This window comes from Chiroxiphia lanceolata, chromosome 5 (genome assembly GCF_009829145.1).
Source record: "Chiroxiphia lanceolata isolate bChiLan1 chromosome 5, bChiLan1.pri, whole genome shotgun sequence".
In the NCBI taxonomy this organism is placed as follows: domain Eukaryota; kingdom Metazoa; phylum Chordata; class Aves; order Passeriformes; family Pipridae; genus Chiroxiphia; species Chiroxiphia lanceolata.
The window spans coordinates 35909028-35926659 of record NC_045641.1 but is presented as its reverse complement, the minus strand read 5'-3'; the positions used below and the strand labels follow the sequence as shown (position 1 = coordinate 35926659).

Below are 17632 nucleotides of genomic sequence, written 5' to 3'. Positions count from 1 at the left end.
AGCTCAATCTTGTCTGCAGAAAGAGACAGCTGGCAGCAAAGTCTTCTTTGCTGGAGGTTAATAGCCTGGATGCCAAATGTGTAACACAATGTGGCTGCAAATAGAGAGAGTCATGAAAACAGGCACAGGAGAGTATTTCGTACTGGAAGGCAAGATCAGTATGTCAGAGATACCTACAGGCAAACTGTCTTGCTTTAGTAATACTTATTGAGTGTTACAACTGAAGCCTCAAAATCTAAGGGGCTGTGATCATAATGCTGCCAAGGCCAGCAATGGGTGCTGACTTTAGTCTGTGCTAAGCACATCCAGGCAGATGGCAGCAGCAAAGCCCTGGGGGCCACAAACCCCTGTCCCAGCAATGCCACCATGGGGCCACTCTCCAGCTCCCCACGGCTCGGCCCTACTGGGGAGGTGCCCAGTGCACAGGGCTGGGGCTGCGGACATTTTTTGGCTTTAGGAAGACATATGCCAGCATGTCACATCTTTCCACTCCAGAACACAGAGCAATATGAATTTTCAATTGCTGTTACACCCTCTCCTCCCCTTCCTCTCCAGCACTGGAACCACTGAAAAAAATATAAAATGTAGCTGTAACAGCACTAGGACCAAAGCAGATTTTTCTTGTTTAAGTTTTATTCATGTGTAGGGGTGCAGTATCAGTTTTAGCAATCCCAACAAATGCTCCAATGGGTATAATTTTGGTGAATCTTCTTTTGCCAAATCCATGCAGCTGCCTGTGGCTGTTTCATCTGAAACAGCTGCCAAGGCTGACAAGAGGTGGCTGAGCAAGAAGCAGTAGATGTCTAGTGCTGGTGCACATCTGTGGTGGAGGAAGGGAACTGTGCTATGCCTTTGCATTGGCTGCGATCTGGGTTTTGTAGTGTGAATAGATGCAGCTCCAGCTGCTCCCACCACCAAGGGGCAGAAATGTCAGATGCTAAAAGCAGCATCTGACCTAAGGTATGGACATTAAATGCTGAGACCCAAAAGAGGAATAGGAAAACATCCATCAATAATGAACTTAAGGGAAAAAGCAGGTTTGAGTGATGGTGTAAGGAGCAGGAAATTGTGTGCAAGGAACAATAGTGAAAATTAGTGGTCACACAGGCAACAGTCAAATTCCCCTTTATATAAGCTGGTTGGAGCAAGATAATTTAAAGAGAATTTCCTTGGCACTAAGGAAACAAAGTTAAGCAGAATCCAAACCATGGAAAATGATGAGGAAAAAGAAAGCTGTAGGAAACGAGGTGGAAACTAGCAAACAAGAAGAAAAAAGGATAGCCAGACCAGGCAGGACTGGGATTAGTTTCCCCCACTCGTAACCGCTATCTTGTCAGACTGGCACTGTTCAGCATTTTTTTCTTCCTGATCTTTTGCAAATCTGAATGCTGAGCTTTTCTGCTTTATCCTGAGAGCTGCGCTGTCCATCAGTTACTCAGGAAATATTGTTCCTTGGTTATAAACATATAGATATTGAACCAAAATATATAATTTGGGACAAAGATCACTGCAAAGTCCCTAAAACCTGGAGGGGGACAACACAGCATGCATTTAGATCCAAAGTTTCAGTAAAATCCCTACTTCACACAGTATTGAAGATCATTACATTAACATTTAAGACAGAATAGATGCTATTAGGACTCAGTAGTAATCATTCCTGTGAACAGCTTTTGCAAATCCCACTCTGTCATTCCCCCGGTCAAAAATGCAGTAAAATGCAGACATGAAGACATCTCCTAAAATCCATAGTGGGCCAGTGCGAGTGGGGATGTCGAGAGACTGAAAGCCACTCATGCAGAAGGTTTGGTCATCAATAGACTCCTGAAAGGGAAAGCATGTGTCCTTGCAGCAGCCTGCTCCAGCGCCAGCTCAGGAAGCAAGGAATAGGGAGCAGGAGGCTGCAGATACACACCTTTAGGATGTATTGTTCTGCTGTCAGCTTGTACTCGTGGTGTCCGATCGTGAAGCTTATGTGAGGCAGGCTTGACAATCTTCTGCAGTCTACAAGAAACTGTATGCAATGCACTGATTGAGATGAGATCAGTTTTTCTTTTTTTAATTATTGCCCTTCGAATTCAAGAGTTTTGCAGCAGGTAATGGTGAATTTACTACAGAGAAACAGCATCAGGTTGACTTATAGCCCAAGACTGCCCTCCGGCTTTCCAGTTCCTGTACTTGGTCAAACCAGCCTAGCAGCCCAAACCACTGCACCAAAGCCCCTAGGGACCCAGAGCTGATGAAAATCCTTGCAAATCCCAAAGGGAAGGAGGTGAAGGGGGACTCTGATGTCCTGCCTGCACAACTCAGAAAGAAAACTGAGTGTGTGATCCCCAGCAAGTCTACATTAGCAAGGTCTGCTGAGCAAAAGTCCTTGACCAGCCGGAGGGAGCTGCCTCCAGTCACGCAGGAAGCACCCTATGGCTGCAGCTCATCACACGTCCTCCTGTAACACCACCATTTTAGGGAAAAAATAAGCTAGGGAGGAATACAGCACTTTATACTTATACTCTGCCTTAGAGTGGAATTTAAAGAGCAGAAGGACTAAATTCTGGCATGGTCATTAATTTCCATAAATAATACATTCACTTACAGTAACACAGAAGATAATTTCCTGGCCTTTCTAGTTATTTCATGAAATAACTGGTGTGTTAAATGGTCCTGTAGAATGCTCCAAGTCTCAAAGGGATCATTGCTATAAGCTGTAGTGTTTAAAGTCATTGTTTTAGAGGCTTCCTTGAAGGAAAAATCTGCTCTTTGCTGCTTTTTAATCTGCTTTATGAAATCATAACCCTTAATCTTGTGTACACTTACCAGGTGTCATACCATTAGAACAAAATAAACCATGGCATACAGAGGACAAGGGTAAAAAATGCCAGTATAATGGTTTGCAGGATACAAGAAGCAAGACGTAATTCTTTTACATACAGAAAAAATTAATCTTTGTTGGAAAGAGATGAAAGTTCTCATAAAATCACTGATGAATACACTCATTTTTACTGGGATAAATTTGAGCCAATTTACTCTGTCTGTCTGTGATTGCTAAAAGATCAGTCATAGAAAGTCTTATTTTCTGGATACTTTTATGCAGAATCTGAGATGCCAGCTGTGTTCTTATGCCAGCACTGGAGTATATAAACTTATACTGCAATGACCTGTTCCTTGTTTATATTATGCTAGTATAAGTACATTGGAAATACATATTTTGTCCATATTCATTAGTGTGTACTAATATAAAAACAACTTGCTATCAAAGCATACTTTTTGGCATGTGTCTGAAAATTTGAACAAAATCAAAATTAAAGGTTTAATTGAGAAAGAATCAGGAGCTTCAGGAATCACACATATGTCACTAGAGTCCTCCTATTAAAAAGTGAGGTGGATTAAGAGTCCACTTTCATCTTTGCTCTTTGCCCAGTGCACTGGGCAACTGTAATACTCTTAATTTTCTTCCGAGAGCATTTTTGGGTCAGGATAAAGACAAATGCAAAGTTAACAGAACCCGTATGGGGCAGCTTTACTTGGGCCACTGGTGCTGTGGCAACGTGCTAGTGATCTATGGGAGTCAGCCAAGGGCCAGCAATAAGGCACAGTAGAAGTAAGCTGCCCTTTCCCTGGAGGCAGGGATAGGAAGGAGTGGTGGGGAGCATCAGCAAGGGGGATGCAGGAGAGAGCAGCAGGTAAAGAGGAAGACAGCAAGGGATAAGAGGAATAAGGTTCAGGAGGAAGAATAAGAGACAGCAAGTCTTGTTCTGCACCCTGTGACTCATCTGCCAGGAGCCACTGTTGTGAGTGACACTGATGTGCACCCCTCCCAGGAGCCCTGCATAACACCACCTGCTCCATGGCAAGGTGACAATGAGAGGTCTTGCCAGTGAAGCCACAGTTGGGCTGTCATTAAAATACCATTCCCTTTCCATTTGATGCTGAGGTGGCTGGCCATCAGCACCAACCCCCTCCTGTCTTGGGAGAGCCAACAGCTATAACTGGAGACATTGAAAATCCTCCGATCTTCCAAAAGAAAATTATCTTTCATGCAGAGTACAGATTCCTCAAACAATTACATACCAGTTCTGAGTATGGTAGAAGAGGTGACTGTTTGGGAGGAGGCCTGGGGCAGTAAGGCAGATAGGTCAAAAACAGATTGGCTCTGAGTTCAGTGCTATTCTGGAAACAAGGCTTTTGTTGGGACCTTTCTAACCAATTATTTTGATTATTTTCTCATCCTATAAGCTCTTTGCACCAAATACCAGTTTCCCTTCCCATCTGGCTGTTTTCTGTCTGTACAGTTTTTACCTCTCCAGTATTTGATGGACTTGCCCCGATATACTCCTGTAATCGCCTGATTTGTGAAGAGGGTCCAGTGATAAGAGAAGTGCCTGAGTCAACGATGGCTTCACAGCCATGGGAGCAAAATGCCACCCGGCCCTGGATCTTTATACTGCAAGTGAAAAACAAATCATCTTTAAGCAAATGGCATATGCACTGTGACTGAAACATCATACTATTGCTAGCTAAAGTACCAGAGTACAGACTGAAGTTACTCCAAGGTAAAAGTGACAGGGCAAGAGGAAATGGCCTCAAGTTGCACCAAGGTAGATTTAGATTGGATATTAGGAAAAACTTCACAGAAAGGGTTGTAAAGCATTGAAACAGGCTGCTCAGTGAAGTGGTAGAGTCACCACCCCTGAAAGTGTTCAAAAGACATGTGGATATGGCACTTGAGGACATGGTTTAGCGTTGCACGTGGTGGTGGTGCTAGGTTGACAGTTGGACTTGATAATCTTTGAGGACTTTTCCAACCTTAATGATTAAAACTAGCTGCCGAGCTTTGCTAAAGACAAGAATGTCTGTGGATCCACTTTTCTCTCTTGGGACTCCTAATCACTAATCATTTGCTGCCTGCTGATGAATTTGTCCTCACCCACAGATATGTATTCTCATCAATTTAGGCAGCATGCTAGAGGAAGAACAAAGGAACACTGACTGCTTGGACCAAAGTTAGCAGGAAAGATGAGAGCAGGACCCAGAGCTGGATTCAGTTTGTGGGTACCTTAACCTCTTAACAGTTAAAACATACTAATATGTTCTCTCAGAAACCAGCCACCCATGTCACAGCAGATTTAGAGAGCTAACAAACGCCAATCTCATCCTATTGTACCCACTCTTTGAGAGGCACAAGGGTAAAACACTGCAGCTGAGTCCTCTGCATCTGCATCACTAGGTGTTTCTGTCTCTGCAGGTTTTACATGGGGAGGCAGATTTCACCAGGTCTTTCATACATACATACATACATACACGTATACATACTTGTTCACATGTATTTGCCAGTAGCTTTTCTCAGTGACTGGGACCCAGTGGATTGAACCTTTGTAGAGAGAATGGTCTATCCCCCCCAGAATCAACTCACCACCATTCTCAGTGTCATCTCCTCTGAAAGCAGAAGACAAGGTAACACAGAGATGGGAGTGTGCCAGCATGCATGAGATTGCTCTTAAAAAGCAAAAGACAAATCACATCCCTTTCTAAATTCAGATATGGATGGCTGAAAGGGATTATTCCTAAATTATCAGTGCATATGTCCCAAACAACATCTGAGAAGACTGAGAAGACATCTAAGTAGGCTGCCAAGGTAGGTATCAGGAGCAGGTTGAGACAGTTGCTACTCTTGCCTCAAAATAAACACTAGAGAAATTGGTGGAGTTGTGGCTAGGTCCAGAGTAGGGAACAACGTTTTTCTGGAATGTGACTACTTGGGTGTAGGACAGCATTTCTGTTCATCTTCATGGGCCAGAAGGAAACCTCTGGCAACAGACATGGTGAGTCTGAGCTGGGAGCTTTTCTTTTCTTTATGACCAGCTCAACAAGAATAAATCTATCCAAAAAGTCATGGTCCTCCCCATAACACTTTCTTTTAATGCCATATTTTTCAGTGTCAAATTGGGAAAAAAACCCAACATTGAGAACCAAAAAAAATGGGGGAATTTACTTTCTGGAGTTGAAGCTTTATACAGAGGCACAGTTGTTTCTATCAACAATTAAAATAAATTTACTTCTTTTTTGGCAGTGCCATTTTAAAGACTGACCTTTTCAGATAGAAAGAGAAGACCGGCTCCTCTACCAAGTGCTGGTTCATGATGCTGTCAAACACAGGCAGAGCATTGCCCACTGCTAAGGAGGGGTAGCCTAAGCCCAACACGCCATCAAAATGGGCAAGGACAAAAGTTGTTCCTGGCTCAAACACTGACTCGCCAAAGTCCTGTCCCTTGATGGAGATGTTACTTATCTGTTTGGTTCAAAAGAAAATAAATAAATAAATAAAATATATAAGAACTTTGAAAGTAAGGATACCATCAATTACAAGAAATTGGCCACATTTCAGATCCATATCAATAGATTCATTCCGTTTATAAAACCTGGATATCCTTGTGTGACTTGCATCAATATAACAGGTGCCCATTTGGCAGGTAGGCTGCACCAATTCCTTAGAATGCCTTACTTTTGAGGTTGCTTGTTCAGAAACCCAGAACAGACAAAGACCCAAGAAGACAAGCAGAAATGAAAATAAAATATTAGGGATTTGTCTTGATAGCCCAAAGCTGGAGCAGCACCCACACCTCTCAGTACATGGCTAGGTGGGACCTCACCCTACCCTTGCCTAAACCAGGCAAGGTTTTCAAGAGCAAGGCCAGTATCTGAACTGCCTGAAAACAGTTGACCTGGAGGCTGACACCCATTTTAGGTGGATGCTCACCTGCAGTGTGTCTTTGCCAGCAATGCCCAGAAGCTGTCCCGAGCCGTACTGCAAGGAGAAGGCTTCCCCTCCGTGCTCATACGAATCCGACTTGAAGGACTTAAATTTCTGGTGCACCCCTACATGAAACAAATTATATCTTTGCACTGAGGGAAGGTCCAGCAATGCACCTGCTCCCCAGCGCAGAACCAGATGAGATTTTTGCTTCTCTTATGAGAAAAGTATCTATAGAAATACTGCAGGCACCTCAGTTCCCCTGCAGGGTACACCAGTTTTTCTGTACCTGAGAGGTTATTTTGCATTTTAAAGACAAATTAAAACAAAAATAGGCATTTCCACCAGTTCTGGCAGCTCTCCCAGGTCTATTTTCATGCCTTTTACATCAGGCACCTTGTGGTCTGGAAGGACAGCTGGCAGCTGCAGCCGGCACCTGTTGTGGCTACAGGATGACATGAGGGGCAGAGGCAGAGAAGAAAACTGGGGAGAGGAGACCAGCCCTAAGGGATGCTCCAAACCATTCCCTTCCAAATCTCTGCTGCAGGCAAGCTCCTTGGGAAAAGAGAAGTGGTCAAAGTATCCAAGACATGAGGAGCACAAGGGAGAATAATGTTTCTTACTGCACGCCTCGCTGATGCAATAAGCAGAAGGGACCCAAAAATTGGAGGAGCCGGTGTCAAACACGACGGTGAACCTCTGTGGGGGCGTGCCGACATTCACCACTCCGTAGTACTGCGCCTGGGGGAGGAACAGCCCCATCAGCTCCCAGCTGCCTCCACTGAGCTATTCCTGAGGAAGAAGCATACTTGGGAGCATCACCCAATGCTTTCTCAGGGGGGTCTGTGCAATTTCATTTAAATGTAAATGCACACCACAGGCAAGTGTGTCTGTTCCATGAGTGGCTTCAGGCAGCAGATTTCACTCCAGCTGAATGCACAATGGTGAGGCATTTTTAAAGCCTTTTAAGCAAATATTCAGTTGAGTCAACAAACCCTTTTGCACGGGTTTCAGAGGTAGCAAGGTCATCCCCAAGACGAAGCTCTCACATGACCATACAGTCTTTCAGGTTGCTCCTTACTGATGTCAGTAAGAAATCAGTGTTGCAAAGTCAGCACAATCTGACTCTGCTGGCTTCAGAGGGCTCTGACCGGTGGCACAAACACTGTCATATGTGGCTAGCCTTTTTCCCTTGTAATTAGCATAGCTAGTCAAAAAAGTATTGTGTTGCACAAACTGTTCCTAATGTACTGAACAAAGTTCATCCAGCGGATGAAGAAACCACTGACCATCCCTGGATACCAATTGAGACTGAGATAATCTGTGAACACGTGAATGATGGAGTGCAGTGCTTATCCACATCCCGTATAGAAGTGTTTAAGTGCTCCTATCTGGCCCTGGAAGAGCACTTCAGCATTAAGAGACCTATTTTTAGGAAGAGGCATTTCTGGAATTCAACCACAGATAGAAAAGCAATAGCTAGTGCCAAGCTTTGTGCAGCAATACAAATATTTGATTATGTACCTTCAAGTGCATACTTCTTAATTAATACACTGAAGCTTCTGACCCTGCACTTTATGATCTGAATGAGATAATCTTGAAAAGGCAAGCAAGCATGCCATTTAAGAGAATATCCAGTTATATAGCAGAATTTTATTCCCTCTTGTATTAAACCTTTATCAATGAATCTGTAAATTGAGGCAGCTCTAAGGGATGTTCATAAAAAAACCAAACAACAACAACCAACCAAAATACCAACCAGAAAAACCACAAACACACTGCAATAAAACCTCCACAAAACTGTTCCTGGTGCTACATGGGTATGCTAGGGAAGGGGGTTTTGCTTCATCATTTTGAGATTTATCCCTCTTTGAAATAAGCTTTAAAGCAGACTGAAATGTTTGTTCTTCTTCACATAGGTATTTCTTTAAGGCCCTCAAGTGTCAGAAGTTCTTGCTGAACGAATTTGGCCTTCCCTTCCATTCTGTTCCCTGTTCAGATGCAGCCTTTACAACACTTCTGCAACTTAGTTTTCCTTTAGATAAGCATAACACAAGAACCAAGTAAAACAGAAAACAGAGACTATTCAAATGGACAAAATGCTAAACTCAGGAAAGATACCTTACAAAATGGTTGACCTGCTGACTTGCCTGCCTGAGATCCAGTGAATCTCATATATTTTCTTTTTAAGTTTAGATGGTAAATTCAGCCAGGTTAGTATGAGGCCCAGGTCAGTCTCCAGTATTTAATACACACTAAACTCCAGAGATAAAAGCAGAAAAATAAAAAACTCTACTTAGGTTTATTATCACTGATTCCACGTGATCAAATAAATGAGATTTTGGGGATATTTTTTTTATAACACACAAACATCCTAGTTTCTGATAAATAGAATACCACTAAGTGAAGAAATCAGATTCTGCTACCAAAAACCTGATAGTTACACCAAGACTGATACAGGCAAACCCATTACAAGACTATCACTGCTAGACTACATCAGCTTTCTACCCAGGTGACAAGCTAACCTAGATCTAGACATGCTTTATTTTGCAGACTGGCAAACTGATTTTTTATAATCTAATATTTATAGCATAGAGCAACAAGACATCTCAAGCCCTATAATTTCATTGAGAGACTAGATTTGAAACGTGCTGGGAAAAAATCTGCCTTCAGTAGAACAATGAGTCCTAATGATTGCATTACCAAAACTGTACTTACATTCATGTAATCATACAGCCTTTCTGAAGCAGTTCCTACTGATAAAGCAATATCTGCAGGGAAGCAATGCAGATATCTTCGGGCAAAAACATCAGGGTGGTGATTCCTCCAAAAGTCCTCTAATTCTCCCTTTTCTTTCAGCTGTTTCTTGATAGATTTGAATCGAATCAGGGGGATTCTATGCAAATAAAATAAACACACAAAAAAATAACTGGTTCTTCATTCTAGAACTCTCATATACTCTTTTCTTTAAAAAATGTTTCTTTTTGGAGACGAGTAGCAATAGGCACAGGTCACCCTGGGAAGCCAGCTGACACATAATGCCAGATGTGTTTTCTTACCGTTCCATGGCCAGGATGAATGGGATGTAAACCACAGCCAACAGTATCACTCTCATGGTTCCAAGTGGCTCAGAGTCTGACATTCCTTTGCTCAGAAGTCCCTTTTTTATGGCCTGTTGTCAGCAGAGGGCCATTCGCCAGGTCAATCAATCACAGGAGGTCAGTGCTTTGGCAGAAAACTGATTAATTTACCCTCAGATTGTGCAAATAGTGATGCCCAGTGGAACTACTCAGGCACAGATAACCAGGGCACAGTCTAGACCAAACAGACATTTTCATAACAATCCGTAATGTCTTTTACATAAATATGATATATGGGATGAGTTTGGCTCCTCTTAGCATGGGAAAGAGGAAGCAGTCCAAGGACTTCATGCTTTTCAAGCTTGCTTTAGTGAGAAATCCCTCAGAAGTGTTCAACACGGAGAAAGAGGACATAACATATAACCATTTCCCTTTTGCATTGAGACATTTCACCAGGGCCAAGCAGACAGACATTTGATGGGTTTGTGACAAGTCACCCCCTATCAGCTCATGTTTAATTCCCTATTTATGGGAGAACTCCAGTCTAAACATAATTTGACTGCCACCCCAGAAAATGGGTCTTCAAAGTAAAAAACACAGCAGCCTGCAACATACAGTAATAAACAGCTAGAAGCTTTGCACACCTTTCAGAAAGACATTTGGAAGGGCTCACTTTGATTTATTTTCCTGGGAGTTTCTTGAGGTTAGTGGCTCCTACCCCTGCTTGACACTTGGATTCAAGTCAAGCCTTCAAAAAAATAATGGTGTCAAAAAGAGACTCTGAGCTGGCAGACTGCAACCCCAAACCTATTAGCTGCCTGGGAGGAAGCTCAGCACTGAGTCTGCAATTTACTTTCAAGACTTTTTGAATCTTTCCTCTGCACAAGAAAGTGCGGTAAGCAACTGCATACTGCAGCCTAGCATATATTAAAGCCAAATTTGAATAACAGACATTTTTGTTCAAAGTACTATGGTAGGAGGCTGGGAAAAGACCAACAATATTCTTTCCCCTGTAACTCATCACTTATTAAAAGTAAACTGCTCACCATGTGAAGGTGAACTGGAACTAGGTAATCCTCCCAAAAGAGAGCAGATGCGTGACAGCACGGAGCTAAGAGTGAATATCAAGGATATGGAGGAGGCAGGAGTCATCATCTGCTCTAGCAACAATGCTCCAGTCAAGAAAAAACAGCAGAAAAAACAAAACTCATGGTGTTTGTGAGAAAAGACAGGGTCTAAATGCCTGTCACAGACTTCAAAGAAATGCAATGCAAACCATTATCAGAATATCCTAAAGAAATTCTTAAAAATTGTTCCTTTTAATCTCTTCCCTTGTTATGTCAGGCTAATTAAGAATGGGCATGAGAACCTTAAAATCAGTAAGTTTAGAGCTCTATTCATTAGTCCCCTGGATTTTGAAATACATAGTTTGCTTTTTCTAATGTACCTCCAAAATTGTGACGGCTAAACAAACTCAGCAAAGGCTGAGCATGGTGTCATCACACAGCTGTGTGCAGAGCTCTGGATCTGAAAAAGCACCAGCATCTCTATTATCATATTTTGTTTCAAAAAATAATAGAATCTCAAAGATGCATATTGATTTCTACTTTATTGTGATTTTTTGTTCAATTATCTAGCTCTGAGTAATGTTCCCCATTTCTTCTGGACTCGGGGATTTTACACAAGTTATCAGTGAACAACCACATTTTCTGTCCCACAGTCATCCCAGCCACTGAGCTGCAGGAGCTGGATGCTGGAAATGAGACTGGTCAGCAAAGATGTGGCCATTTGTGAACTTCCAGAAAGCAAAGGCATTTCTCAAGGAGACTCCACTGCCACCTGATGCACAGCAAGCCCTGGGGGAGGGCAGTGTCACTTTGACAAGAGTAAGACAATGTCTGTGCTGAACGCCTTTATCACTTGAACTTTTCCTCAAATGCCAAAATTGCTTCTGGGAAGTCATTAATGTTCGTGTTGGAGGGCATCATGATAACTTTGAAGACATGAAGTGGCTTCCAAAACACCACCTGGGTCTACTGAGGAGACTGCCTTTGCCTTAGAGGCTCCATCGAGTCCTTGATTCTCAGAAAGAACATAATTGTTCAGTTTACTGCAAATGTAGCCCTTTATTAATCCACATACGAAGGTTATTCTTTCCCAAATTCTCTGATTTCACAGTATGTTCCAAACAGACATTCATTTAGCTAACAGAGGTACAAAATACAGCAACAGAAGGTCATCATGACTTTTTTTTGATAAGCTGGAATAATGATTAAACTACAATCCAGAGGATCCCTAAGAAACAGTTATCTGCAGCTTAAAAGTTCCATTAAGTAGAAATAATTCAAGTAGAAAAAATATATCCCCATCTCTGTCTATAGACAGAGTACGTTGTGAATTTATTTGTCTACATATGGATTGTTGAGAAAAATATGCCTGCACTATATTATTAATATATTCGTACCTATACTTTCATGTTGTTCTGATTAGCAGGTTATCTGAAAAGATTTGTCTAAGGGTCATGTCTTCACCATGGATGTAAATTCATTATTATTTATGCCAAATGCATTTGGTTTTCCACAACTTTAACCTACAGTGCCTTAGGAGGAGGGATCCTTGCCTTTAGAAGGTGCCACAGCTGCTTAGAAATGAAAACAAATACAACAACCCACTGAATGAGAATATTTTCTTAAATGTCAGATCACATTCCAGGGTAACTGCTTGGAAAAGGATGCCCTGCAAAATCCAGAAATTACACATTCCCCACAGTGGTCCTCTGACAGGGCACGGGGTGTTAGAGCAGTGAAGAAGGGACTAGTTGGAGATGTTTGTTCAGTGTGAACTGGCCTGTTGCTGCTGGGATGCCATGCACAGCACGTCCTGCCTTCTGTCACCAGAGAGGGAATTTTCAGCACTTCTCTGCACCACCACAGATGAACATGACATTATCTTTATTCTCCAGGCTTGATACTCTGCCCAGCTTTTCTATTCATGCCTATTTAATGGCACTCAGGTCTCAGGACTCATTGTTGTCCATCCTGCTGCAATACTGGTTCCCAGACGCCCTCCCTGTTATTCTCCTCCCCGAGGGAAGCCCTCCATATGTTTCATAGCATCACTGCTGCATGGCACAGCCACTGATCTTACAGGGAAAAGGCTAGTTAACATCCTATAGGCTATATCCAATTGATAGCTAAGACCTGATTTACATTTGAAAACAAGTGGTAGTAGAGACCTCCCTATTAGATTTGACTAGAGATCCAGAGGCCACCTTAACTGTTTGATATTGCCTTTTTCTCAATCTTCTGTTTGCTCTGCCTTTTGTTTTTCCAAGAGTGTGTGGCTTTCAGCAGTTACAGATTTCGGTAGTGTAGCACTTATGCCCAGAAAACAACTGCAGACTGTTTGAAGAAAATTTTCTCCCATCCAAGGTTCATGGTACAGCCACAGCCAACAGACAGGTAGGACAATCATAGAATGGTTTGGGTTGGAAGGAATCTTAGAGATCATGTAGTTCCAGCCCCCCTGCGTTGGGCAGGGACACACATGAATCCCCAAGAAAGCCTAAAAGAGCAGCAGCTCAAGAAGTCAAACTGTGCAGAGGTTCCTCCACATGGGAATGCTACTCCTAGAAATCAGAGGCACTCCTGATCTAAATAGCAGATAGCGCTTAACTTTTCAACTTTTTAACTTTTTAACATCATATTTATCTCACTCATAACAAGCAAACATCTTGATGGAATTAAATCCATGGGAGTTTCTTGACAAATTTAGGTACAGACATGGGAACTGCAGTAGCATAGTAGAAAGGTATATGGAGAACAGCCTTGGTAGTTTGTGATAGCTCATTAAATAGGGATTGAGACAAGAAGTAAAACATAATGTAATGAAAAAGGCCAAGAGTGCCAGAGCCTATAATAAATACCATTAAATTAGGAACATAAATAGTAGAACAGCTCAAGATAGCAGTTTGCCAAGTATCTGTGTTAAAGCTTTAAGATAACTACTGGGTGGCAAGTTACACTCTGAAACTATGTGGCACCTTGCAAAATACATCCCTGAAAGTGCCACTTGTCTGGAAAGTCAGTCAGATATTGACTGGTATTTTAAACAATTTGATTATATCTGACATTTCTGCTGAAAGTTTCATAAAAGTTAAACATTTGAGTTTAAAAATTTGGCTTTCTGTGGAATTTACTTTACCAAGCCAACCCCCACTGCCCTTACTGGCCACACAGAGAGAGCAAGAGGTAGGAGCTGAGGCATTGGGGTGACTGGGGCAAAATCAGAGAACACTTACAGTGCGCAAGAAGAGGCAAGAAGGAATGTTTTTGGAGGCAGTGAGTGGGAGTGTGGGTGAGAGAGGGAGACCTGTCTATAATCCCCATCACCAAACACTCATTCAGTTATCAGAAATATTTCAGAGCCCTTGAGATTAACGGCTGGTGCCCTGTAAACAAAGCCTTATATTGGGAAGACAGAGTTACTGGCAGGCTAGTGCACAGCGGGAGAAAACCAAGGTGGGCCCCTGTCCCTCACAGTCCCGGCCATCCCAAAACAAAATCTCAGGATGGGCAACAGTCTGAAAGCCATAGTTGCTTTTGTGCCCTCCAAGAAGTGCCAGAAGTACCTCCTAGAAGACCTAGAAGAGATGCCAGTGGATAAAATGGTGGATCTGAGTGGCAGGCAGCTGAGGCGGCTGCCTCTGCACATTTGCTCTTTTCGGGAACTGGTTAAGCTGTACCTGAGCGACAACAACCTGAACCATCTGCCCCCCGAGCTGGAGCAGCTGCAAAACCTGCAGATATTGGCACTGGACTTCAACAACTTCAAAGCGCTGCCCCTAGTTGTGTGCACACTGAAGCAGCTGTGCATTCTCTACCTGGGCAACAACAAGCTCTGCAGCCTGCCCCTTGAGCTGCGGCTCCTGCAGAACCTCAAGACCCTCTGGATCGAGTCCAACTGCCTGCAGTACCTGCCCGAGGTGGTGTGTGAGCTCAGCCTGCTGAAGACCCTGCACGCCGGCTCCAACGCACTGCGCGCACTCCCTCCCCAGCTGCAGTGCCTGCAGGAGCTGCGCACCATCTGGCTGTCAGGCAACCTGCTCTCTGAGTTTCCTCCCGTGCTCCTGAACATGCCATTTCTGGAGGTCATCGACGTGGACCGCAATTCCATCCGGTTCTTCCCCAGCCTAGCTCACCTCCCTGGCCTGAAGCTGGTGATCTATGACCACAACCCCTGCAGGAATGCCCCCAAAGTGGCCAAAGGAGTGCGCAGGGTGGGGAGGTGGTCAGAGGAGACTCCTGAGCCCCGCAAGCGGTCCGGGGCAGTGATAGATATCACGCTTGATGAGAAACCCTTGCTACCTCCTGCCGCGAAGACCAAGCCAGAAGCCGAGCCCTGCTGATGCTCAACTTCCCATTCTGGCGAATGTGGCAGCGCACCCACACCACCGCCTGACCTCTACCTCTTCCTTGAGTGCTGGTGTCCAGGCACCACCACACCGCCTGGTTTGTCTTCAGGGGTAGGTACAGCAGCTTGGAGCTGTGTGACAGCAAAACTCTTGTACAGACATGCCCTTTCGCACAGCACCCCTAGAGCAGGCTTATTCCTCCCTTTCCTCCTCCTCCCATGACGGGACCACTGAGTTCACGGTAGAGGTGAAGACTTAGTTTAGATGTTTTCCATGGGTGGATTGCACGGCACGTGTATGGACTTGCTGCTCTTCACCTATGGGCTCATTCTTCTCGCTTTCACCTTGCTGGTGTCTAAGCTCAGCTGGAAGCCACAGCTCAAGGTGATCACTCCTGAGAGCCACAGCTCTAAAGCAACCCACAGCATTTGTCTCAAATGACTTATCTGAAACACAGCAACAGCTTGAAGATTCCCATGCCTGCCACACGGGAAGTGGCAGTGGAGCCCTCGCTGCACTATCAAGGAAACTGTACCGCATGTAGGTGACTGGGAACTCTGCTCTTATCACTGCTGCCTTCTTCCTGCAAAATTTGCAACTTTGTTACTGTCAAGCAGCATTTCAGATGATGGTGAGGAAAGTAGAGGCTTTGCTGCTAGTTTTTGTATCCAACAACACTGCCTGTAAGGGCAGCTGTACAGGACAAGTTTTCATGCAGTAGCAAAGAAGGAAATCGAAGTCTGACTAAAGCAGCAAAACCACAAGAGCAGCAAAGGTAAACTTGCATGAATAAAACCCAGGGCTAGGAGCCTGCCACTATAGGCCTGCACATAATCCGAAGCTGAGGCAAACTTTTCTCCGTTGATTTCAGCCAGGTATTTCTCCAGGTTGCAACTCTGACCGGTTTAGATGCCCTTCAAACTGCACTGAACTAACTTTTCTTTAAAGGAAACTTTGCTTTAATCTAATAATACAGAAATCTGGCTCAAAATGAAATTTTAAATTTTTGATTCTATTGGATTTAGTGAAAGACAGCTTTTGTAACGAGTGGAGAGCCCATGGTGGTGCTCTCTTCAAGTTGAACTGCCTCACCAGTGCAGCCTGTAGAAGGGGCAGTTGACTTTCAAGAAAAGGTTTGATTCCATGCCAGTTTGTAACTGTTTAATGTCATCTGTATGCCTGAAAAATTATTTGGAGATATACAGATTCTGCTAGTACTTGCTGTCTTGTTAAAGAAAGTCCAAATGTGGATTTGGCTGGCACCCATATAGTGTGCTACTAGTCAAATTAAATAAAGTATATTAGCAGCTTACCAAGTTAAACTATACCTCTTTGGAATTAACAGAATTCTCTTTCCAACAATTCCTTCCTACAAAAGGAAAGCAGAAGAGTTTGGGGCTTTTTTAATATCCAAGGTCAATGTTTTATTTCCTACAGAACTGACCCAGTACTGTGTTTATCTGAGGGGAGGGGGAGAAAGTGCTTTCACTGGCTTGTCAATGGTCTGTGTTTCACACAGCTCTCTCCAGACAGTATTGTCACTTCTGAAGAGCTGAAGAGTCTGTGTTGAGAGTTCAGGGGAGCATTGTGTAAGTAGATTCCCTTCACTTTAGGAAACCTAAGGGAGAAAAATGTTTGCACACCTACTTCCTCATTTCAAATTAATGTTTCTGCTTTGGCAGACTTGCCCTGATTTTTGACAGGCACTGCATTAGGTGTGCAAGGGCCAGAAGAGTCACAACGCCTGGCAAGCACCTCTGGGCTTCCAGAAACAGGGCCTCCACTTGTCTGTGCTTACAGTCATCACAAATCCATGTACAGACTGCTGCAGGCATCACAGACTTCCTAATAATCATGGATAAAGAAAGCAGCCCAGTTAAGAAACACGCTGCCTTTGCAGCAACTACTAGAATAGGAAAAAAAATATAAAGACAGGCTACAGCAGACATGAAAGGGGCGGTGTGTGTGAAGAGAATGCAAAGCAGCCTGAAACATTTTCCGCTAACTGCCCTCTATTATACATGTTTGTAGTCGTCCAGAGCCCAGTACTTCACAGTTAAATACTCAGACTGTTCGTGCAGAATGTTGTTCTCTCTCCCAAACCGCATCTTGCTCTCAACTCCCCTCAGCAGAACTCCTATCTACATAAAATTTGTGGTGTAAAAAGCTGTAAAATCACCTAGTTGTACTTCTGATCATTAGCTAAGGTTCCTCTTTTTTTATATAATGAAAGGAAGAGAAAAAGCTGAAGAACAATATTCCGGGACCACGAGAAAAAAATACTTCAGAGCCTGTTTCAAGGATCCCAATTCAAAACCTATGCAGCCAAAACTGGAATACACCACTTAACTAAACGCACCAGGTCAACCCAAACCAGCAAGCCACAAGGGCCTA

General features: G+C 43.4%; 2 protein-coding genes and 1 long non-coding RNA gene across 3 annotated transcripts in view; 2 read left to right on the top strand and 1 right to left on the bottom strand.

Moving 5' to 3' along the window:
- Window positions 1-313: 313 nt before the first annotated feature.
- LOC116786700 (cathepsin E-A-like) lies at window positions 314-9906 on the bottom strand. The gene is made up of 9 exons (XM_032687586.1): window positions 9805-9906; window positions 9464-9641; window positions 7369-7486; window positions 6752-6870; window positions 6084-6283; window positions 5308-5430; window positions 4294-4438; window positions 1913-2011; window positions 314-1821 (listed from the first exon to the last, which is right to left on the bottom strand). Exons 1-9 carry the CDS (start codon window positions 9885-9887, stop codon window positions 1642-1644), a joined length of 1245 nt encoding a protein of 414 aa, XP_032543477.1. The 5' UTR covers window positions 9888-9906; the 3' UTR covers window positions 314-1641.
- The window catches only part of LOC116786702, a 20950-nt gene continuing 7410 nt past the window's right edge, over window positions 4093-17632 (top strand). The window contains exons 1-2 of the long non-coding RNA XR_004357044.1: window positions 4093-4285; window positions 17270-17271. This is a non-coding gene — a long non-coding RNA (uncharacterized LOC116786702). The remainder of the gene's footprint in view (window positions 4286-17269; window positions 17272-17632) is intronic.
- On the top strand, window positions 14396-15232 carry LRRC10 (leucine rich repeat containing 10). The gene has a single exon (XM_032687587.1). The coding sequence runs from the start codon at window positions 14396-14398 to the stop codon at window positions 15230-15232; it is 837 nt and encodes a 278-aa protein (XP_032543478.1).

What these genes read in the sequence shown, in the direction of transcription:
- LRRC10 (XM_032687587.1), top strand. Translation starts at nt 14,396, where the DNA reads ATGGGCAACAGTCTGAAAGCCATAGTTGCTTTTGTGCCCTCCAAGAAG.
- LOC116786700 (XM_032687586.1), bottom strand. Translation starts at nt 9,887, where the DNA reads ATGTCAGACTCTGAGCCACTTGGAACCATGAGAGTGATACTGTTGGCT. An exon ending in TTCATCCTGGCCATGGAACG is followed by an intron (nt 9,642 to 9,804) that starts GTAAGAAAACAC and finishes TTATTTGCATAG; the next exon opens with AATCCCCCTGATTCGATTCA. An exon ending in CTGGCAAAGACACACTGCAG is followed by an intron (nt 6,284 to 6,751) that starts GTGAGCATCCAC and finishes TGAACCAAACAG; the next exon opens with ATAAGTAACATCTCCATCAA.